This window comes from Terrapene carolina, unplaced genomic scaffold (assembly GCF_002925995.2).
Source record: "Terrapene carolina triunguis isolate 2854851 unplaced genomic scaffold, T_m_triunguis-2.0 Scaffold194, whole genome shotgun sequence".
NCBI classification, from domain to species: domain Eukaryota; kingdom Metazoa; phylum Chordata; order Testudines; family Emydidae; genus Terrapene; species Terrapene triunguis.
Genome location: NW_020664545.1, coordinates 676,235 through 699,256, shown reverse-complemented (window position 1 = coordinate 699,256; position 23,022 = coordinate 676,235). Strand labels below are relative to the sequence as shown.

The following is a 23,022-nucleotide window of genomic DNA, read 5'->3' as shown; positions in this document are numbered from 1 at the left end:
AAAACAACTGGTGATGCTGGGAGAGCTAATCTCCTAGGACACCTCTGCTTTCCAAAAGAAAAAGCCCTGCTCTTTCAAGAATCCTTCCAAATGCTTAATCATTCTTGGTGCTCTTCCTTGGACCTTTCATATTTCTTCTACATAATTTCTGAGAGGAGGGGACCAAATCTATAAGGCAAGGAATTGCCATTATTTTTTGGTGTGATATTTTTCTCTATCCTTTAATAGAGCTGCTATCTTATTCCCTTTTCTGATGGCTCATGTGCACAATACAGTACAAATATTTTCATGGAGCCATCCACAATGCCTTGATCTTTGCCCTGAGAGATTACTTGACATTCAGCCCCCAACAACGGTGACTGGAGTTTCAATGGCATTACTGCACTTGTCCAGGGTGAGTTACATCTGTTACATTGGGTTGGTAGGGCTGGTGATTATCTTCAGCAAAACTTTTTTTTTTTTTTTTTTTTTTTTTTTAAACATTTTAAGTGACCCTGGAGGTACCCGGCCCACCTCCAGGAATGGTTCTGCACACCTTGCTGCATTGTGGAAGATGACAGCTATAAAGCTCCGTGATGAAGAGATGACGTTAGTTTGGTTTGCAAACCAAGAAAACACATTAGTATAAGCAGCTTTTTGCAGTAGGAGGATCCTGTGGCACGTAGTACTGTGCAACCTCACACATGGCGGGGGACTTTGTGCGTTACCACAATAATAAAAAAAAAAATAATACTCACTGAACGCTCTTGTTTTCGTTTCTTCTTCTGGGTTTTGCTTTGCTGCAGTGAGATACACAAAGGTATATTAATCTGTGAACTCCAAAGATTTCCTGTCCCTCACAATCAGGGGGTAGCCGTGTTAGTCTGTATCTACAAAAACAACAAGGAGTCTGGTGGCACCTTAAAGACTAACAAATTTATTTGGGCATAAGCTTTCGTGGGTAAAAGTAACTTTCACTCTATACATCCGAAGAAGTGAGACTTTTACCCACGAAAGCTTATGCCCAAATAAATCTGTTAGTCTTTAAGGTGCCACCAGACTCCTTGTTGTCTCCCTCACAATGTTACTGCCCCCACTCCAGCTTCATCTGAGGCTCTACATTGCAGCCTCCACCTGTTAGCATAACACAGCTGGATAAGGCTCCTCTCAGAGTTCAAACCATCTCCTGAATCCGCTGGAAGGGGGTCACTGTCTGGTGATAAAACATTGGAATTGCTGAACCCTACCAAGAACTTTGGAGGTTTTGCAAAAATCTTTCCCAACTTGATCTTAGTATTTTCAGTATCTTGAAAAATGCATAATAATGAGAAGTACCTTCAAATAAATTGCCCAAAGTCTGTAAAAATCTATTACCAGGTGCTGGATTCAGGATTAATAAATGGAAAAAAGTTTCCGAAAAGAACACCAAGGTGGGAAAATGTTCTGAAGTAACATGGACTATGTCAACGACATTGGAAAAATGTGGTTCTAATTCTTTAAACAGTTTTAAAACAACTTTTCCAACCACCATGACTAGCGGGAAGGAAGTACTATACCTTGTGCTGCTCTGACTCTTCTCTTTTTGCATATCCTCGGGAAAACTCATCGAGAAGGGATTGGAAGAGATTTAAAACCAGCTTGACGTCTTTCTCTTCCCTCTCTTTTGCAAGATTTATAACTAGAAGCTGATAGTTTTCCATCAGATCTTTATAGCCGACATGGATTTGCCCGTTCTAGTGGAAGTAAAGGCATTATTCAAATATGAATAATCAGTGCAATAAAGTGCATCATTCTTTTTTTCAGCCATTAATTTAATGTTGAAACACTGTTGGATAATTTTTAATGGTCACCCACTGGGTAACTAATGCAGCAACATGGATGAGCTGATGACAATAAAGTCCTGCCATCTTTGCTGCAGCACTGTAACCAGTGGCCAGAGAGATGATGAGAAAGGGAAAGAAAGAAATGCATCTATTTGTATGAGTAAGTTTGCAGGATCTGGCATTTGTATCCTAATTTTCTCATTAAAATAAAAAAGTACTGAAATATTTAATCAGTGTTAGAAATTCCTATTTGGATGCTGAAAGACTAAGGATAATACAAACAAGTAATGATAGAGCATTCATTTTAAATGTTTCACTTCAGCTCTGCAAAATCAGTGTGATATTCACATCGCTTTTTGGGCTAACAAGGTATATTACTTACAGGAACAGAGTACATTGTTTTGATATTTCCTCTAAACTTTTCTGTGGCTTCAAAAAATAAGCATTCAGTAGCAGACTTCTGGGAGTTCAAGTCATTTATCTGAAAGGCAATGATATTTGTCACTATCATATTTAAGGAGAGGCCAGCCAGTCTGTACTACATTTAAGCTAATCCTTTTGGATCAGACATGTCTGAAGCTTCTAATTATCCAAAATGGGATTTCCTGATGCATCTTGAGAATACTAAGGGGTTCTGTCACACATGGAAAGAGAATACTTGTCTCTGCCTCCTTCTCCAATGACTGTGCTCTTCTTATCCATACATTCTTGTTAATGTCACCTTACTGCCTGCATACAAGAATGAAGGCGACTTGCCAAGGGAGGGAAACACCATATGCATTAGGAACACCTGGACTGAGAAAAAATCCAGCAGGATCTAGTTTGTGTCAAGTTATTAAATCACTTCCCTCCTCCCCTTAAATCATCACTGAAGACGATGCCTGGGAGAATAACCTTTCAAATTCCACACTGGTGAGCTGGGCACCTCCAGGTTGTTAGGAGTGGCAACAACATCCCATCAAAGCAATCTGACATTTCTACTCAGCACTTGCACTTTTGCATGAAATTCTACTAGCAGCAATTTCAGATTTACATTTTGAGAAAACCAAAAAGATACAGCACTTTATTCAGTGGCAAGTCATGATGAGCAATAGTACTCTGAAGGATATAGCTAAAGACCCAGTTCCATGGCCACTCTGTTCATGGAACTCCTGGTCAAAGGGACACCCCCACATACAGCAGCTACAGAACAGGGTTGAAAGAAATGTCCCAGGTCCGTTCATATAACAGTTCTAAGCAGACCTTCCTTGGAAATCTAGGCATAAAAACATCTTAAAAGGTGAGAAAATATACAACGTAAAATATAAATCATGAAACGCTTCCACCCCAATGTATATTAGCTGCCGAGAAGTAAAAATGGAGTGAGAAGAACCATAATCGGATAACTGGTCCTACAACACTGATCTGCATTCCATTCTATTTCACTGCATCTCACCTTGTTTAGAAGGAACTCATCAAGGTATTTCAGCTCATTGGCATTTGTGATCTCACGGATAATAGAAGCTGGCCACTTCTCAGACACTGCTGAAATCTTCTTGATTTTAATAGAACGGTACCTCTTCCCTTTGCTAGTTTCTTTCACAGGTCGCTCTCCTGCCTGGGGGCGACGTGGGTGTCCAGAAGGAGCTGGGGAAAAGAATCAGTAGATATTCTAGGCAGAAGATAGAATTCTGCAGCTTTACTTCCCTCAGCTCCCTTGCACTGCACAATGGAAAGCATGGCACCAACAATATGGGAAGGGTCACAATTGTATTTTATAATCATAGCAGCTGCTTTTAAACAACTCATGTCATAGTGATGTCCAGTTAACACAAGGCCAAGTCAAATCCAGATCACCAGAAATATTTAAAGTAAACAAAAAAAGTCTACAATTATCTTCTTCTCGGCACAAACTTTTAGGATAACGCAGTTTCTGGAGAAGTTTCTTTGGATTGCAAGATAAGACTTGGACAAGACTCTAGCCTTGCAGTTTTCCCTTTGCGATCAAATCTGGGCATTTATATTGTTAAAACTACAAAGAAGCCACTGTTAAATTCAAGGAAGCCAAAAATTCAGAACACCATTCTGAACATGTCCAACTGCATCTAGCTGGAGTGGATATGTCTGCATAGAATATATTGATGCAATATCCATCAAGAGTGAGTTTTAGATGCATACAGCTTCTGATTTTAAAATGTATAAATTTAATTCACCTTTTTAAACAAACATTCTTGCACTTAAGACATGCCAACCACATTTAAGAATTACTGTTTCCATATCTATAATTTTGGTGACAAAGCCTGGCCAAATATAGCATTAAGATTAAGGCCTTGTCTACACTACAGGGGAAAGTCTATCTAAGCTACGCAATTTGAGTTACGTGAATAGCATAACTCAAGTAGACGTAGCTTAGCCCTACTTACCGCAGGGTCCACGCTGCACTGTGTCAACGGGAAATGCTCTCCCGTCAACTCCCTTTACTCTTCTTGTTCCCATGGAGTACAGGAGTCGACAGGAGAGCGATCTGCGGTCTATTTAGCGGGTCTTCACTATACCCACTAAATCAACCGCTGATGCATCAATCACCCGGTAAGTGTAGACAAGCCCTAAGACTACACAAGAGAAGAAGCCTTGAGGACAAACTAAGTCTGAAACTCTGCGTAGATTACTTCCCTTTTGCATAGGAACATGCAGCTTATTTAGTAAAATTAGAAGGCTTATTGAGAAACATTGCCTCAATGGGAAGCAGAACAGAATCTAAAGTTTTGCTTTAGTCAGATATGATTTGATTATTCTGAAAAATGAAGATAACTTTGATCACAGAACATTTCTAATGCTTGCAGAATCTTAATTTCACTGAACACAGGAGGGTAAGCTGCCATCCATAGGCACCACTGGGAATTTGAAAGGGACAAGTTTTGAGATGTTCACTGTTGGGTCTAATGCTGTGAAGGTTCTGCATTCAACCCATTTTTTTATTTCAACTGCTTGCACATTCCTGGCTGAAACAGAGCGGAGTAAACTCACCTTCTGATAATATTTGTGACTCCACTGCTTCTGATATCAGAATACACGATAGAAGAGGGAAATTCTCTCCTTCCTCTATTACATCAGGACTCTCCCTAACGTATTTCTTGTCTGGTTTCTTTCCCAGCAGCTTACGCAGAGGACTTTTAAATGTGGATCTGAAAGTAAAAGCAGGTTGCATGTTTCTTTTACATGTTTGAAATGGAAGCTTGTTTTATACAGACACAGACAGGCTTTAAGAGAAAGGGTGTGTTTAACTGTACAATTAATGGCCATGATAGAGAGGAGTAAATCTCCAGAGCATAAGTTCCAAGCACTAGCAAGGTAAAGCATGAGACAAGAGGAAGGGAAGGGAAGGAGGGAGTGTCTACCTGGATTATATTTACTACACATATTAATTCACAGCTTTCAAGAACACAGAGAGAGGGCATAACACATTATCTGAAATAGTGATTCAGTCAATAAATTAATTATAGATGTATATAATAGATTTTTGGGGAAATAATCTATTGCTAGAACCAAAGCTCCGGGGACAATGAATGCACAAAAAATGCAATTCACGTCTATCATTGGTACTAACACATTTTTGCTGATTGGCTGAAAAAAATATTTCTTATTTTTCCTTACTTTGTCCCACAGCACTATAATCATACACAGAGACATGTGCAATACCTGGGCATAACAGGGCATGCTATGGAAAGGGCATGTTCTTTGGTTCGTTTGGTTGAAGTCAATCCCATAGACACACACACAACACGTACTTGGCATCCATCGGCTGGCTAGGTGGCTGCACTGAGACAGCTGAATCCAAGGGCGATAACTGTTCATTGGACTTCTTTTGGACAGTCTGTTTCTTGTTGCTCTTCTCCTGCGCCATTGTTTCCAGAGATGGCTACAGAATATTAAAGAAATAGAACTATCTTTAAAATCCAGTCCATGAAGGAAGTGCTAGTTCACGTATTTAAGTTTTATCTTTTAAGAAATGTACTAAGTTCTGTTTTTGTACAACAATAAAAAGAATCCACTTCACTCAATTTGTAGATCCCTCATGTGGCGAGATGATGCCCTATTATATATAATGCCTCATCTGGGACTCCATTTGTGAAAGCATATAAAATTCAATTCACAAATTACCGTGTAATAGCTAGCACATGAAACCTTTCAGATTTAAAATTTTTATTAAAGCTAATGTTTAAAATCAAATTTACACAAGTTAAGAGGGAAGGTACTGTACATCTGGGGTTATTACATGGAAATTAAGCCAAAGATTGACTTAAAAGGAACTTGCATTTACAGTACAAACTGCAGTTCAAATATACACAAGGTCCTATGCTTCACACTCCTAGTAAGGCAAGTAAGGAAAATAGAAATACACTTCTAAAGAGTGTGAATACCTGAATCATGGTGACAGACTGAGCAAGGTTAGCGATATCATCCAGCGAAGAAGTAGTCCCCTTTTTTCTATAAGATTACAAGAGTATTACTCTGCATTGAAAAACCAGATTTTATACTTTAAGAATCAAAGTTCGTATTGTCAGATAGTTCAGGACAAAAGCTTACTTCCCATAAAACAGTTATAACCTACTGAAACGTATTCTGCAGATTTAAGCATTTTTAAAAAATCCCACATGTTGATTTTTAACCTGTGTAGGAGAATCTTAATTGACACGTATTATTGTAATCCACCACTCTTCCCATATATTTGCATTTAAAAGTCAAAGATTCTTTACTTTACATTTTGTCTACCATAAACATGGAGCCAATGCTGGGGATCTGAAGAGATTGGCCATTTTGGAGCAACATTTTATCCAGTGATGTAGGAAAGGAAGTTCTTTGAGAGATGCAGACAAACAGCAGATACTAATGTACTAGCTAAGGCCCCAGTCCTCAAACTGGATCCACACAGTAGCACTGGATCCTTTGGAAAACCCCATTAGCTTCAAGGAAGCTCAGCAAGAGTGCGAGGTTTTATCCACATGGATCTAACTGCAGGATCAGGGCCTTAGAACCCAGGAATTTTAAAGCTCAGATAGAATTTCTTTACCCCACACTGGGGCCAGGTGAACAGGCTGCCACAATACCTCCTCCCCCCTCCCCATCCCACCTTTATTTTAAGTATTTTTGATAATGGATTCCTCTAAAGCCAGCTGCTACTGACCACAGAATTGTCAAAGCAATTGGGAAAGCTGTTCTTACGCTAGTAGGGTCTGAGGGGATTGGCCAGTTCGGTTTCTTTCATCCAAAGACTGGCTCAGTACATCATTCTGACCAGCCTCTGACTGCCTCTTTCCTTTCCATTTCTCCCGCTTGTCCCTCAGTTCTCCCGGGTCATGCAGATACCTCTGAATCTGGAAAGAGGGGGGGCTGTCCGGATCTTTGTCCACCTTCGAGATTCGGTGTTTATTTTTATAATTCTCATCTGCAGTTTGAAAGCTTCTGGTGGGAGCAAGATTCTTTTTAATGTGCAGTGAGAGATCTGACGGCCTTTCAGGACAGGTGAAGCTCTGGCTGCCTTTTACTTGATTCTTTTGGTTCTCTTGAATTTTCAGTTTATCGATATCCTTATTATCTAGTATTTCCTGTTTTGATTCATTGGCTTGCTTGGGAAAGGAGACATCACTGTCCAGTATTTCACCTGGGACCTGTGTGTCTGAAAGGGTTTTGTTTTCTTCCACTGGGATTCTCTCTTCCTCTGTACCTTTTGGAAGGACTGTCTCATCTGCTGTGAATTTGTTTGGCTCTTGGACGGTTTCTGGAGTCTCTTTAGCAGAGGTTTCTTCTTCCTGACATACTAAAGACTGCTCCTCTAAGGGGAACAGGACGTGCTTATTCTGTAATTTATTATGTTCCAGACCCCTTTGGCGGCGAGATTCCCGTTTCTCCCGACTGCTTGTGAGCTTCTCAAGGCCATCTGTTCTGCTCTTCTGAGAAGGAATGGCCTTCTCAGTAGCTTGGCTCAGTTTTTCATCTCGATCATTTTGAGCTTCATCTACTCCTGCTGTCATCTGTTCAACACCTTGATCCGGCTGCATTTCAGGTTTTACAGCCAACTGCTCCAAAGCTAGTTCATTACCATCTTCTTGGCTTACATTATCCTCTCCCTCTTGAGCTTGTTGCATTTCCTGTTGCTTTTCCACAATCATTTGTTGAAATCTAGGTTAAAACACATTAAAGACAGGACATGTAAAGGCTTAACCCAGAAGTGGACAAGAAGCATGGCTGTGGGTTAAATATGGCTCACAGAGTACAACCAGCAGGTAACCTCAATTTTAAAGTCCCAGCATGGCTGCCTGGAGCCTTGTAGTCTCTGCAAGCCGCAGCTTTATAGTATGATTAGGACATCTGCAACCTGCTCCATACTGATGCAACCCTTGCACTCCGGGCAAGCTGCCATTGTAGCCTGCTTGGGCACTCTGGCTTAACCCGAAAACTTCAGTGCCTGGGCTGTCACATCCCAGTTTAAATCTGGCCACATGCAGCTTTTACTCTTCTTTCTTAAGGGACGATGATCAGAGTGTCACCAGTTATTGGTAGAGCCAATGCACCATAATGAAGAATTCATTCCTGCAACCATAGCAAACTAGCTCTGAAGCAGCCTGAGTGGTATCTGAATTCAGGCCTGGCTGAACCATATCACTCCTTTTCCTTTACCTCTTGCGCTGTAGGTGTCCCCTGACAAGAGCCTGCACAAGGGAGATTCTCTTCCTCTGCTGATGGTAGGATTCTCTCTCCCTGTATCCTCGCCATACCGACTGAATGTAAATGGCAGCATTAGTCCTCTCCAATGCCCTCCTAATACTGTATGAACGCCAACAAGTCTAGAAGCAAGATTTCATTGGTCAGAAGCAGCCACAGAAGTGTTTTTGGTGGAGATTTGCAGCTCACACTAAAATCAAGTTGCACATACCTGCAGAGTAATGGTTGCCTGCCGCATTCTGAGAAAGTGTCTCCTTTCCAAAACCATCCGGAGCCAGCTCTGAAGGAGAACAATCTTCCTGATCACTTCTTTATGTAGCGTGTCCTGTAGCATCTGTCGTTCAGCCTCCTTCATGAACACCTACTCAGTAAAAAAGGTCACATGACCATTAATCAGTACCAGACTGCTCCATCTCTTACAAGGATACATCCCAGGGATACTATACTTGGGTGTGCATATACTTTGCTTTCAAGCTATAAGAGTATTGCATTTCCTTTCCTATGGCTGCCTCCTGCCACATAACATCTGTTCATTATATCGGATACATTAATAAGTCTTTCCATCCCATTTCCTAGTTTTCTGGGTATTAAACATAAATGGAGGACAGATAGTGACAATTCTGTCCCCCACAGGGCTGGGAATATGGTTCATTTGTAAAGCCCAACATCATGAATTCTTCCTCCCAAAAATCTATTTTAAATTCTGTTTTACTAACTAAACCCTCATGTTCAGATTCCACCACACACTTCTCTGAAGGCAGCACAAATCTCTTCCTAAATGGAAACACTGATCTTTGTGATAAAAGCCAGTGGTGCCCACAGTCCACAGAGCCAATGTCCTTAAAGTATAAAGGCTGTCTCTGCAGGGTACAGCCCTGCACCAAGTCCAGGAAACTGCCGTTAGCTGTCTTAATAAGGGATTGGAAGAGCTACAAGCAATTGAGATATCCCGGAGAAGACAGAGTCAAATTTTTAAAACAGTTCATTTTCCTGTGGATAGGAGAAGAAAGAAATTCAAATATATGATGGGATTGCCTAGCAAAACATGCAGACTCAGCACATTAGTGTTTCTTACAGGGACTGAAGTGGAGGACACATTTTACAGACCTTGGTCTTCCCTATTTGGTAGTTGTTTTTGTCCAGTTTCAGTTTATTCAGATGAGCTGAGATCTCTTCCTTCGAGGCTTTGGCATTTTGGGGTAGTAACACTTGAAACTGGTCTATGAAATCCTGAGTAGGTAACAAACAGAGACAGTGAGAGACCAGAGTTAGCAGACAATTCAGGAGCCTGGAGTTCTAACTAGCTCTAGCTTCCAAACCGTTGCAGGCCAAATAACTTAGCTTAATTTCAAGAAGTACTAATATCACCAATATCAATATTCCAAATTGCACTAATATTTTTTAACCTGTAAAATGCTGGCTCCTTCCAGTTTCACATCCAAGTTAATGTTTAGTACATGGATATGTGTGTATATCTGCCGTATCCAGAGGATATAAGTATATTACTTTATAATGGGATAGGCCTATTGACATATACATAGCTGAGACATTAAAATTTTCTACATGCAATAAATAGAACAGCACAGATAATCCTCAAGAGCAGTTCAGATTGTGCCTTGTCAGCACATACAGGACCTGTCTAGGTTAATGATACATGCTTTTAGATAGCATTTCATTGAGGTTTCAGAGCTAGATTAAGCAGATATTTCCTAGCACAGAAACTGAAACGGAGTCCAAGTGGTCATCAGCAGCATATATTACAGATACAGTGAAGACACCTGTGCATCTCATAAGTGGTGTGTTTTTTATAGAAGCAGATGCTTCCCAAATCATACTGGTCTGATCCCACCGCACCCGAAGTACCTGGAATGTATATTTGGCACTGTAACCAGATCTTCGGATTCGCACAGTCTCCAGCATGCCAGTGTATCTCAACTGCTGCAACACTAATCCCTCATCAAAGAATAGCTCTCTCTGAAAGAGACACAGGGAAACAGAGACCTAAATACAGGACACAATTTACACCATCTCCTCAAAGACAAGATCTCTTACTGAGAATTTACACTGATTTTCTGTCAGTGACTCCTTTCTCCTACTCACCTAAAGCAAGCTACCCCAAAACATTTACATTTCTTCCCTCCAGATCCACACAGCTGGAGACAGTATTCTTATGGCAGGAGTCAAAAAGTGGCACTGTTACATAGTCTTTAAAGTTCTTTTTAGCATGTGAGCAGTGTAGAATCTTTAAAGAAATGCTACAGTAGAACCTCAGAGTTACAAACACCTCGGAAATGGAGTTTGTTGGTAACTGAAATGTTCGTAACTCTGAACAAAACGTTATGGTTGTTCTTTCAAAAGTTTGCAACTAAACATTGACTTAATACTGCTTTGAAACTTTACTATGCAGATGAAAAATGCTGCTTTTATCCATCTTAATTTAAATGAAACAAGCACAGAAAGTTTCCCTACCTTGTCAAATCTTTTTTTTTTTTAAACTTTCCCTTTATTTTTAATAGTTTACATTTAATACCGTACTGTACTATATTTCCTTTTTTTTGGGTCTGTGCTGCTGCCTGATTGTGTACTTCCAGTTCCAAATGAGGTGTGTGGTTGACTGGTCAGTTTGTAACTCTGGTGTTCATAACTCTGAGGTTCTACTGCATACTGTTAATTTTGTGATGTAGGTTCTTTGAGGAAGCTTGGAGAAGTTTGCTTTCTGCCTTAATTTCTCTAACTAGAATTCTTGGGGCAGAACTGCTTCCTGGAAATTGGACATTGGTGTTTGGACTAGATTCCTGAATAAGCATATTACCTAATTGCAGTTTATGATCTCCTCTCTTCGAGGACTGGTGTCTACAGTGTAAATGAACAAGCTGCAAGAAGAAAATACCCAGACTCCACATTGGTTTCCCTCTGGATGAGGAGAAATCAGCAACCAGCAAGACCCTGGCACCTGCTATCACGTGACAGAAGAGCAACAGCACTTTACACGGCATAGCAGAAAAAATAACCAGAGTAACCAAATAATACAAAGAATTGCGTGCTTGTTACTATTCATCTTTGGATTCTTCTTGGTACTTCTAACAGCGGAGCAACTAGCGCCAAATTCCTGAGGTGCAGACATCTACCCACAAAGAACTGTACTGAGACCCACTAATTCATTCCACACATGCCACCAAATAGCTGTCTGATGGTAACTGCATCCTATTGCTACCAACCTGAGTAGAGCTAGAACTGGTTGCCAGTCCCTTGAACCAGCCAGAACCATAATCCCCAAGGCTGCTGTGATGACAAGTTTTATAAGAGGCCTCCTGTGGCTATTTTGACAAAAGCCATTTGTTGATGGCATCAATCAATTAATACCTCCCCACAACACACAAGAGTCCCTTGCTTTCATTACATTCTCTTCAAAAACCTAAGAAAGGGCTAAGAATTATTTCATGCACTACTATCTTTTTGTCAAGTATCCGAGAAAGCACAATTTGCCTTTAACACATGCTAGTTGCACGCTGCCTTAAAGCAAAGTAAAATCGAACATGTTGACAACGATACATTGATGGGGATGCCCTATCTGTACATCCAGTAATCAGACCAACTTAGCTCTGGGAGGCAGAGTGACCTACCTTCTCAGCATTGGAGCGGATGCAGCGGATGAAAAATGGCTCAGCTTTCCCCAGGGTCTCCAGTAATTTATTGAGGGAGTTCTGGAATGAGACATTCAATACACTCATTCTTCAAATATCACTATTTTGATTTGCCTTTGGCAATAGCTAAGAATGTTCTTTAGCCATGTTGCTTCAACGGACAAAAACACCCCACGCACACTGTGCTCTCACTCTCCATCAACGCACAAAGGCGTGCACACCCAGATCATACCTGGCACTGCCCATGGGGCTGCCCAGAGATTGGCGTTCATAGGATAAAGCCAGATCTAGGAACTTCACTACATGATGCCTGGTGTGATGCTGTGAACTGTGGTCACTCTGGTTGGCACAACGGTCCTTAGTACACTGTGTGTGTTTGATGATGATGATGATATTTTGGCAATAGCGGACCTTCCTCCTCTGAGTACAATTCCTCTCTAGTTTTATGGCTAATCAAACAACAATTGGTCTGACAGGGGGCCTTAGGTGCCACCATTTAATCTCTTTTGTGTTAGTTTTTTCCTTTCTCTGCCAGGAACATCGAGGACACCTTCACCTCTAATCCTTGGAGATACTCAAACAATGGCAAGAACTAGGTGTTTGTGTAGCTTATTACTGACCTATCACCGCCTACCCCATAGGTGCTGACTGCCAGAAGGCCCTATTTTTTTGGTGACACAGGGCACACCACAAGTGTCAGAAGATTGCATAAGAGCTAGGAGAATGAGCTGATCATCTATATAGAGAACTTGCGAACAGGTTTAGGAAATAAACCAGAAGTCAGATCTGTTCAGGACAGGTCCTCAGTGGTGTGCATTCACTGCATACTCCATGGCATAGCAGTGGTTTCTGATTCTCTATGAAGGCTGAAATATCTATTTATCTCCAGTTCAGAAACTCGTTTACCTGAAACTGTGCACTTATGCTAGGTGGTTTCTTCTTTTTGTGTAGGTGTAAGAGGGATTTTGTAGTTCGATCATGCAGAGTCATGCTCACTATAAGCTTCAGAGACTTGGAGTCCAGCAAGTTCTAGAACAGAGAGATTTGCTTTTTTCACTCAGTCAACATACATCTATATAAACTGTGATCAGACTTGTTATATGGAAAACATTGAAGCCCTCAGTGAGTCTCATGATTTTTATTTTAAACCTAAATCATCCTCTTCCAAATACCAAAACCATTTCTTCTTCAAGGACAGGAAAGGAAAACACACAGCCTCCCCCAGATTCTTCTGCCCCTTGTGGACTAGTCAGTGGCTCTGCACATGTGCCATCTCCTCCCTTATCGTAATGCAGGTAGGTTCCATCCACAAGTAGTCTCTACTGCCCGGCTGCGTCACAGATCACCTGTGAACTCTACTCGAGCTCCAGAGCTCTAGAATTCAGTAGGTTTACCTCAGATAATAGTATCTAGACAAGAGTGTTCCTGGCTTCTAGGAACACTGAAATGTGCTTTCTCCACATATTTAGCTATTCCATAAGCCTTCCAGTTACAAGCACACCGCTTTACAGAAAGAGGATTCAAGAAATATTTGTGTAACTCTTCAGATAAAAGAACAAACTGTACCTATAAAGCAAACTCATCTTTTGGATGTGAAAGGGAGATGGAGATTTTTCTATATTCTAGAACAGTCTTTCCTGACGCAAGATGCATATTCATTACTTGCAAAACCCAAGACATCTTAAAATGTGCTGAATAAATTTACCTTGGGAATGATCTGCTTTTGTTTGGTACCTCTACTCTTCCTGTTAAAATATTAAAGATTGTTTAAGAAACAATACATAATATAATTTTTGTTAGTTCAGAATGTTAGCCATGCCTTGCAAATTAGACCATGCTAAGATGCAGAGCAGAAGAGAATGAGTGCAAGAGCTTCAGGAGGTGTTCATGCATACATAGGAGTTCCTTATAACTGATTAATGCAGGGAATGCAAGCCACTTTGTGAGGAGATGGTTTTGCCAATTTCCAATACCTGCAGTATTAGCAAAAAGGAAATGTTTTGTCTACAAATATAATTCACAGCTGTTAAAGAAACACTAATTGCTGCATATGCTGTATTTGCTTTACAAAATAAAACAAAAACAAAACACATGCTATTAGTCTCTGCAACCAACTGTGCAGTCTTTGGAAATCTCCTTATCACACTTATGCACTGCCAAAAGGCCATGCCTGCTGGTCCCAGCATCCCTTTGTGAGAGCAGGGAGCTGTTCACAGCTGGACAGCACATGCCCCAACATGCCAGTTAGGAATTCTAAGGCCTGACTAATGGGATCATCTCCAGGACTTCCTAGGCTAAGGCACAAAGATACCAAATGGAATGAGGCAGTGAATTGGAAAACGAATCCCTCGGGAATGGGGCTGCATTTCACGCCCTGCTAATTCCTGCAGTGTTAACCCTTTGGTGTAAGGTGTGCCCCAGATCAGTGTCAGGCAATTAATATCCCATTATTATGCAACCTATTATAGATTCATTTTCATACATATATACACCTGACAGTTAAAGACACTGGATCTAGGAATGTATGTATTGTTAGCCTATGTCCTGCACTTTGGGAAACTATTCGTTTATATTGGCTTATGTTCATAGGTGCTGGAACTAGGGGGGTTGCTGCACCCACTGGCTTAAAGTGGTTTCCATCATATACGAGGTTTACAGTTTGGTTCAATGGCGCTCAGCACGCCCGCTATAAAAATTGTACTTATGTTGTGAAACTTGATTTTCTGTAGTGTTCCAATAACTGATTTATTCTATACAATTTGTGTTTAGGGGCCAGTTGGTATCAAAAGCAGAATTTAGCATTAGCTAGTGCAAAGGAAGCAATGTAACATTCTCTGCAGCCACTACAGAGGAAATAGTTTGCTCACAATTTCTGTATTGTTTAAATTAATCTTAAGAGAAGCTTGCTCTACTGTCACAAAAATAACCATTTTGTTCTGGACTGTAATAACTGCTTCATTATTGTTGCACTTGCAAAGCAATACCAGGAGCACCAAAACTCACAGGAAATGGATGTGAGGTTGCTGAAGTCGGCTGAGTGACCGAAGCAGCCTACAGGGATCTTCACCCTGCCAGGGAAGTCCTTTTATGCTCTTGATGATTTGGTCATGCAAGTCTCTAAACGATCCACAGCCAGATAAAGACAGCCATGAGGGAGAAAACAAGGGGATAAAAAGGAAGTCCCATCACCCAGTATGTTCTAAACAACAGCAGGTCCATCCTAGGCTACTTTTTCCCTAAACATGAACATTTCTGGAAGAGAAAGTGCTGGCTTGACAAATCAATTAGTGCCCCCATGTTTCAAATATCAGGGTCAAGTGTCAAGTTATTTTCTAGGACTACTGTCCATTTGATGCACACTTTTGGGTCATCAATTCTGAATGCACTGAGGATCACAGCTTTTCACCAATAGAAGTCAACACAGTCAGCAAGTCCTTAATGAGATGTCCAAGGAAAACGGCGCAAACAAATAGCTAGGAGCAAAGGAGCAAAATGACCCAAAAGTGGGAATTGCTCCCTTGTAGAGAAATAAAATTTTAAATAGCCTAACGTGCAAAGAAGCAATTTTGTGAGCTATTTGAATGGTCTTTAGAGACAATATTTGAGACTTTTTTGCACTTAATCTAGCAATAAATATAAATATTTCTTTGAATAGCTTCATATGATTGAACGTTACAGTGGGTCTGCTTAGCACAATGTCATGAAAAAGTAGACCAGAAAGCTAGATGTTGCAGGAGTACTTGAAATTGCACCAAAGTGAAGTTTTATTTCTCCCATTTCCAGTTCAAGTTATTTTTTTAAACTCATGTTTAGCTTTTAAAAGTCAGCCTGGGATGGTCTCTAATTAGTGGTTGAATCAATCAGTTTAACCATGCACCATGCTGGGGAGTGTCACATCTTGGCAAAAAAAAACTTACCTTCTTTACTTTCCAGAGAGGCACAAACCAAAAATATAACAGAAGTGTAAGAAGTCACTTCTGACCATAAAATGCCATCGCCATTCTACGCTGCTCAGTCAGGCAGCACCAACCATTTTTTAAAAAGGTATTTATTCATTGTCTCTAGTTCCTTTGACAGTTCTTTTTAAGAAAGCTGTTAATTTTTTTTTCATTAAAATACTAAAGGAAATGAGTGACACTATGGCTGATAGTTTTATTGGCCTACTAAGAGTTCAGTGTGGACTTCAGTTGCATGTGGCTGAAAGTGTCCAATTTGCTATGAACCAGTTATTTTATGATGTGTAACACTCTCTGAGGCTTGTTTTCTGCCCTGACCATGCTCAGAAGGTGCATCTGCCCAGGAATGTGCCTCCCTGGTCTCCAACTACAAAGTCTTCTCACTTCTACTTACTTCTTGCTTTCATAAAAAGCAATGATGTCTTCAAAAGCATTTATATCGAAATCCTCAGAGCAATCAAATGAGAAATCAAGCACTGAGCAGCTGCAAAAGGAACATGTATAGAACCTAAATATTGTATGGAAAGGTAAATATGCAGAGACAGAGATGATCAGAACCAGCTCTGTAAGGAATCTCCTTGCTCCCAACCACTTCACTGCATTTTCAGTGATCAATGCCATACTCCTAGAAACAAAGGCTACAAAAGTATGGGCACTCTTATGGATTTTTCAGTTTTCAGGGTCCAACAGCAAGGGACGGCATGTACAACATAGAAAGCAACATACAGTAATTACAGATAGATAGTTTAGAAACTTAGTGGTAAGGCTAGGTTCAGAGTTTACGTCAGTGATATTCGATAGCACTGTTTCTTATTTAACAACCAGGTGGAGCATCTCCTTAAAAAGACTTTATATGTATAAACAATTCTTTCTTACATGCAGACAGATCTTTGTTATTTTCCTTCCTGTCTTCAGAACATTCCAAGTAAAGCAGCATATATGAGTTTATCTGCTCCTTATTTCCAGCTGAAATCTGGTATCCCAGCCAGAGGCTGGGAAATTGGATTCTATCTGGATTATTACTCCAAATTGGGTATGAGTAGGAAGAGTGGATATGCTCCAGAAAGCAAAATCTTAAAATTCTATAGCAGTAACAGAATGAGGGAAAGTTGGCACAGAAGTGATATCTAGACGAGAGAGCATATAGACAGCTCCAGTTTTCTTCATAGTGCACTTTTACATCATATTGGTATCCTATGCTGTCAAATCCCTGAGTCAAGGACTGTCTTATTTAGATATTTCTACAGCACCTTGTACAAGAGGACCCTGATGCTTAATTGGGGCCTCTAGGCCAGGGCTGAGCAAACTTTTTGGCCTGAGGGCACATCGGGGTTGCGAAACTGTATGGAGGGCCGGGTAGGGAAGGCTGTGCCTCCCCAAACAGCCTGGCCCCCCATCCGCCCCCTCCCACTTCCCACCCCCTGACTGCCCCCCTTAGAATCCCTGACCCACCCAAACCCCCTGCTCCTTGTACCCTGACCGCTCCCTCCCGGGACCCCTCCACCCCCAGGACCCTGCCCCCATCCAACCACCCCTGCTCCCTGTCCCCTGACTGCCCCGACCCCTATCCACACCCCTGCCCCGACAGGTCCCCCGGGACTCCCACGCCTATCCAACCCCCCTGTTCCCCGTCCCCTAATCGCCCCCCCATCCAACCGCCCCCTGCTCCCTGACTGCTCCCTGAGACACCCTGTCCCTTATCCAACCCCTCTCCCTCCCCGCCCCCTTACCATGACGCTGAGAGCGGTGAGCTGAGGCTGCGGGGGAGGGGGGACAGCAGGGGAGGGGCCAGGGGCTAGCCTCCCCGGCCGGGAGCTCAAGTGCTGGGCAGGATGGGCCCACGGGCCGGATGTGGCCCGTGGGCTGTAGTTTGCCCACCTCTGCTCTAGGCACTACTGTAACACAAAAAATTAGACTGCATGCTCAGAGGTGCAGGGACTGCATCTTCCTCAGTGTCTGGAAAGTGGCTAGCAAATGGAGGGTGCTACTGTGTAGGTTCCCTGCCCAGCACCTTGGATCTTGTTTACTGGATACTTCACCACAAGGCAACATTCCTTCTGTTCCTTTCTCCATGCTGCTCTCTATGCATGGAGCTACAGTAGAACCTCAGAGTTATGAACACATGGGGAATGGAGGTTGTTTGTAACTCTGAAATGTTCATAACTCTCAACACAACGTTATGGTTGTTCTTTCAAAAGTTTACAACTGAATACAGGTTTGAAACTTTACTATGCAGAAGAAAAATGCTGATTTTAACCATCTTAATTTAAATGAAACAAGCAAAGAAAGTTTCTTTATCTTGTGAAAAAAAATTTTTAAACTCTCCCTTTATTTTTTACGTTTTTAACGTTATAGTTTACGTTTAACACAGTACTGTACTGGCTTTTTTTTTCTTTTTTTCTTTTTTTCCTATCTCTTGCTGCTGTGTACTTCCGGTACCAAATGAAGTGTGTGGTTGACCGGTCGGTTCGTAACTCTGGTGCTCGTAACTCTGAGGTTCTACCATAATTCCCAATGATAGCACAGCATCCTCCCCACCCTCCTCTTCCAAATCCCTCCTAAAATCCACTTCTTCCACATTCATTCAATGTTATTCAGGCATCTTTGGCCTCCCAACATTTTAGAAGAGGGGTAATTAAAGATTGATATTCCAAGTGAACAGCTTCTTCTGAGTCTCTCGTCATAATTTATACAGCCTAAGCATACTAAGTAGAGAGCAATTATGCCTCACATAGTGAATCTCCTATTTTTTGTACTACTTCCAATTGTTATTTGTATTAATAGGAAGAACTTAACACAATTGCCAAGATATTGAAAAAATAAATTAGTTGTCAACCAAGCGTGTGGATAGCAGTGACACTAGGTACTATGTACAACATGGCCCGGCAGCGGAGGGCCCTTCCCCACAGGGCATATCAACTCTTCCCTACTATCCTTAGGATACTGCCCATTGTTCTGTTTAAATGGCTCTGAGTTAGAGGCCAAGCATATGTCTCTCACCGATAAACTTTTTCTACTGGTGTATTTGCTCTCTGGAGTTCTCCCAGGGGAACCCGGGGTCCGTGACGCACCACACCTGTTGTGGAAAGTAAAGGACAGTGCTCGTTAATTTTGACAAATTTATCCACACAATGGAACATACAGCATTTCAATCACAACTGCAGAAATATACCTGAGGGTCTAAAGTTTTACTCCAACTACAGCTGGCAAACTCAACTCCTCAAAAAGCTCTTAAGACTGAGTATTAATTATTAAAGGTGAAACAATCTAGTTTATAAAATTGGGATCTCAGTGGGGATGACAAAATGCCATTAAATAAACAGTGACAGGCAGATAATACCTGCTATGCATTAGAACTACCTGCATCACAACTAGCTTTACAAAATATTTTATCATATTTCACACACTGTTTCTAAAGCATGCACTGGTGTCAACAGACTTTCATGCTGGGTGTAGCCGTAACACAGGGTTTAAAAGCAGGAATTCCTGACTTCTGAACTCAGGTATAACAACATCTGTGCCCTTCTTGGCCTTGGACAAGCTATTTAAACTGTAGGACACAGTTTCCCCTTCAGCATTAAGCTTTAATACTTTCTATCCTACAATGTCTGTAGGATAGAAAATCCCTTAGATCTGTTGATATAAAGATAACAGCAACTGTTTGTATTTAAAAATATTTCCAGAGTGGTTTCTCTGTGCTCAGTACCTGCAGTTTTCTGGGCTCTTTGACGTCCTGCTTCTGCAAAGACAGCCATCGCTCGAATTGCTGCCCGCAGAATAGCCCAGCGGAACACAGCCACTGGGTCCATTCCTATCAGCTCCCGAACATAGGCACTGTCACTACTTCGCAGCAAAGCAACAATATCTGGTCTCATGTAATCCATGTTCTTCTCTCGGAAATCCTGCAGAACAGAATCACCAAGCCCGAAACACTAAATCAGAAAGGATTCCCATGGAACTGTGTTTTGATTAAAGGGATATGTCAGCCTGAATAATTCTTAACACGGTCTTGGTCTTCACTCCAAGACTTTCACAAAAAAACTAATCCAACTCTAGTGACACACAAAGTTTAACCCAGACCCAACAAGTTTTCTGTTTATACTGAATTTGTAGGGTAGGAAAGGGAAAAGGAAAGGAAAAGGGCCTTTGGTGACTATTCAAAATCTGCTACATACCTTTATCTGATATTTAACTTTCCCTGCAAAGTGCCGGATGATAAAAGCAGGTTCCTTCACTGGTGTCCCAACAAAGAATTTGTTCTCCTCATGCTGCTGCTTGAACTTTGCAAGTAGGGTCTGGTTGGTGGCGTGTGGAAAGCTAAGGACAAAGTAGGAAACAGAGTGGGAAATGTCAGCTTCTTGCTCTCCAAGTATGAATGAAGGTAAGCCTGCTCATACAGAGAGCAGTGAGCTGGTACAGTCCAAGATGTCACTAGCAGTGACAAACTGGATAAATATGCCCTACACAGGGGTAAGCAGCTTACAGTCCCGCTTTGGCACTTAGAGAGCTGAGTTACAGAGTTAACTTTTGAGCAGAAAGCAGTCCACAGCAAAGCAGAATACTGTATTTAGAAACATCTATTGTACATATAGACATTTCATACCCACCTTCCACTATCAAACTTTGTAAGGACTGGTACTAAGTAGTTACATCTTACAGCACTTTCATAATTACATTCCACAGCCATGTGCTTCATACTATCTCCATAATTATACAGTGAAAACTCCAAGTTTTGTTTACAGCAGCACTCAAGAACACCAACATACTGGCGTAATTTCTCAGAGAGGAATCCGATTTAGCTGTACACTGTACATACAAAGATCCCTCCTTCCCCTTAATCTGTTATCTACCATAACCATTAACTTCCTCTATTTATGACATTTTCCCTTATGACACACACAGCAAGTCCTGAGGAAGAAACTTGATACTTACTTGCTTTCTTCATCTAGCAGATAGAAGAGGCCAGTGGGCTTCTTGCTGATTAAGTGAATGCAGGTCACGTTATCTGTATAGTCAATATTGTGCCAAGCGATCCCTTCACTTTGATACTCCTCCTGTGCAACTCAAGAAAATTTCCATATCACCACAGCAGCCAACCCTGTCAAGCCCTGCTAACTAAACACTGCATCCCACATCAGGGCTTCCTTAGATAGATACTGCCAGGTTCCAAGTTTGTTAGTTCATACAGTGGCAGTCAGAACCAGAAAAAAAATATTTCACTTATAGATACTAAAGCATAGATTCTCTAATTAATATTTTATTTCATCTCTGTATGGTAAATTCCATAAGCCAGGCAGACCAGGCCTACAAAACACTGGGGAGTGAGACATGGAATCCATTTCTCTAAGGGCGACTGGCAGATACGTCTTGCCTGCAGTAAGCATTGCCTTGGTTCAGAAGATTTGGAGTTTTGTTTGATAAAGCTGTGCAAAGTACACCGCCACATACTTCTGTGCCAAACAACCTAGCAGTGCCAGCTCCACAATCAGCTTTTCTTCATGCTGTGAAAGCCAGAGGCAAATTGGTTTGGAGATAATACACTTACAATTCTGAGTAATGTATTTACACACCGGTGAAAAACAGAACCACATGTTTAAAAAGAGAGAAGCAGCAGAATGTGAAGTGGAGGTGCTTTCTACATGATGGATGTTAGAAAATGCATCCTTGTCAATTGAGTGGAACTAAATCTGTCCAATTTATCTACTCTGTGTGATTTATATGCACAACACGCTACAAAAAATGGTATTTAAGTTCTATGAACAAGTCCCTACTCAAAAAGATATACAAAGAATCCCTGAGGGAACCCACGCAGACAGAGATACAGGAAATGAATTACTTAAGGATTAAGGCTGTTTGGGAAAACAGAATTAGAAAAACGAAAAAACAGCATATAACTATTTACTCTGGTTAGTCTGGATAACAACCCTGTCCTAAATTACTACGCTGCTGGCTCTCTACTGTGTTTACTTATGAAATGTGTGTGTTTGAGCAACTTTTTCCTTTACTTTTTGTTTAAAGCTATTTACACACTGTTCATAAGATACATAATACAGAGCAATTTATCCCTCACGCAGATTGACCATAGGACAAATTATTTTGTCATGACCCAGAAAAGTTTTTGTTTTTTGTTTTTTTCTAAAGCCAGCAGCAAGAAAACAAAGAAACAACAAGCCTAAGGACACAAGACCAGTTTCTAATCTTGAATGCTGCACCACACATCAAAGCACATTGTAAAATCAAATACCGTGCACACACAAAGTGCTCTAGCTGATTTTACAGGACACACAGCATGTAATTGATATGTATCCATGCAGTTAAGTACATTCTCTAACCACCACCAAGAGGGGGAAGCAATGAGAAAAACTGAATATTTTAAATACTGAATGTGTTAATGAAGACATTTAAAATTAGGAAAGTGATAGGTTTTTCCCAGATTGCAGAACAGAAGATGCAGCGTACCTTATTATTGGATACTATTTCTGTTTCTGTGCTCTAGAGATTTGACAATTGAAAGATTAATAATTTTTGGTTCCAGACCCAGGACCAGTTAAAGCCAGAGCACAGAAAGATAAATCTCTATTATCCCATTGAGCAAACAAATGAGACTTCTCTCAAGCACTTTACTGCAGTTAAATACAAGTTAATAAAGAAACTGGACCCACAGGAAAACAGCCAGCTAACCCCCCTTTATACTGTTAGCTTCTGAAGTCACAGGGATTGTGGAAACACCTGTACAGAGACTTCTTGCCAGCCAAGTTGTTACAGAAAGGTTAAAGACATAGAAAAGTTTACATTCTCTGTGGTAACCATAAAACACCCTCTTGCTTATATATAGTCTGATTTACTATTATTGTATATGGCTTTTGTTCTACATTTGTTCAGAGCCTGGGCCGGGGGAGGAGAAGAAGAGGGTGTGTG

At 41.1% G+C, this 23,022-nt stretch overlaps 1 protein-coding gene across 8 annotated transcripts in view; it reads right to left on the bottom strand.

The window, feature by feature from the left end:
- Positions 1-23,022, bottom strand: part of MYO9B (myosin IXB) — a 76,563-nt gene that overhangs the window by 11,249 nt on the left and 42,292 nt on the right. For 3 of the 8 annotated variants that reach the window (XM_026654983.1, XM_026654984.1, XM_026654989.1), the window contains exons 11-31: positions 21,037-21,158; positions 20,280-20,421; positions 19,811-20,006; positions 19,105-19,180; positions 16,499-16,588; positions 15,152-15,265; positions 13,854-13,893; positions 13,055-13,177; positions 12,128-12,208; positions 10,368-10,478; positions 9,612-9,734; positions 8,716-8,865; positions 8,460-8,626; positions 7,005-7,961; positions 6,203-6,269; positions 5,570-5,700; positions 4,809-4,966; positions 3,238-3,428; positions 2,185-2,283; positions 1,536-1,712; positions 738-779 (exon numbers count right to left, since the gene is read on the bottom strand). In XM_026654983.1, the coding sequence (XP_026510768.1) occupies positions 738-779; positions 1,536-1,712; positions 2,185-2,283; positions 3,238-3,428; positions 4,809-4,966; positions 5,570-5,700; positions 6,203-6,269; positions 7,005-7,961; positions 8,460-8,626; positions 8,716-8,865; positions 9,612-9,734; positions 10,368-10,478; positions 12,128-12,208; positions 13,055-13,177; positions 13,854-13,893; positions 15,152-15,265; positions 16,499-16,588; positions 19,105-19,180; positions 19,811-20,006; positions 20,280-20,421; positions 21,037-21,158 (3,357 nt within the window). The remainder of the gene's footprint in view (positions 1-737; positions 780-1,535; positions 1,713-2,184; positions 2,284-3,237; positions 3,429-4,808; positions 4,967-5,569; positions 5,701-6,202; positions 6,270-7,004; positions 7,962-8,459; positions 8,627-8,715; positions 8,866-9,611; positions 9,735-10,367; positions 10,479-12,127; positions 12,209-13,054; positions 13,178-13,853; positions 13,894-15,151; positions 15,266-16,498; positions 16,589-19,104; positions 19,181-19,810; positions 20,007-20,279; positions 20,422-21,036; positions 21,159-23,022) is intronic. The other 5 variants (XM_026654985.1, XM_026654987.1, XM_026654990.1 and 2 more) reach the window with 3 other exon arrangements.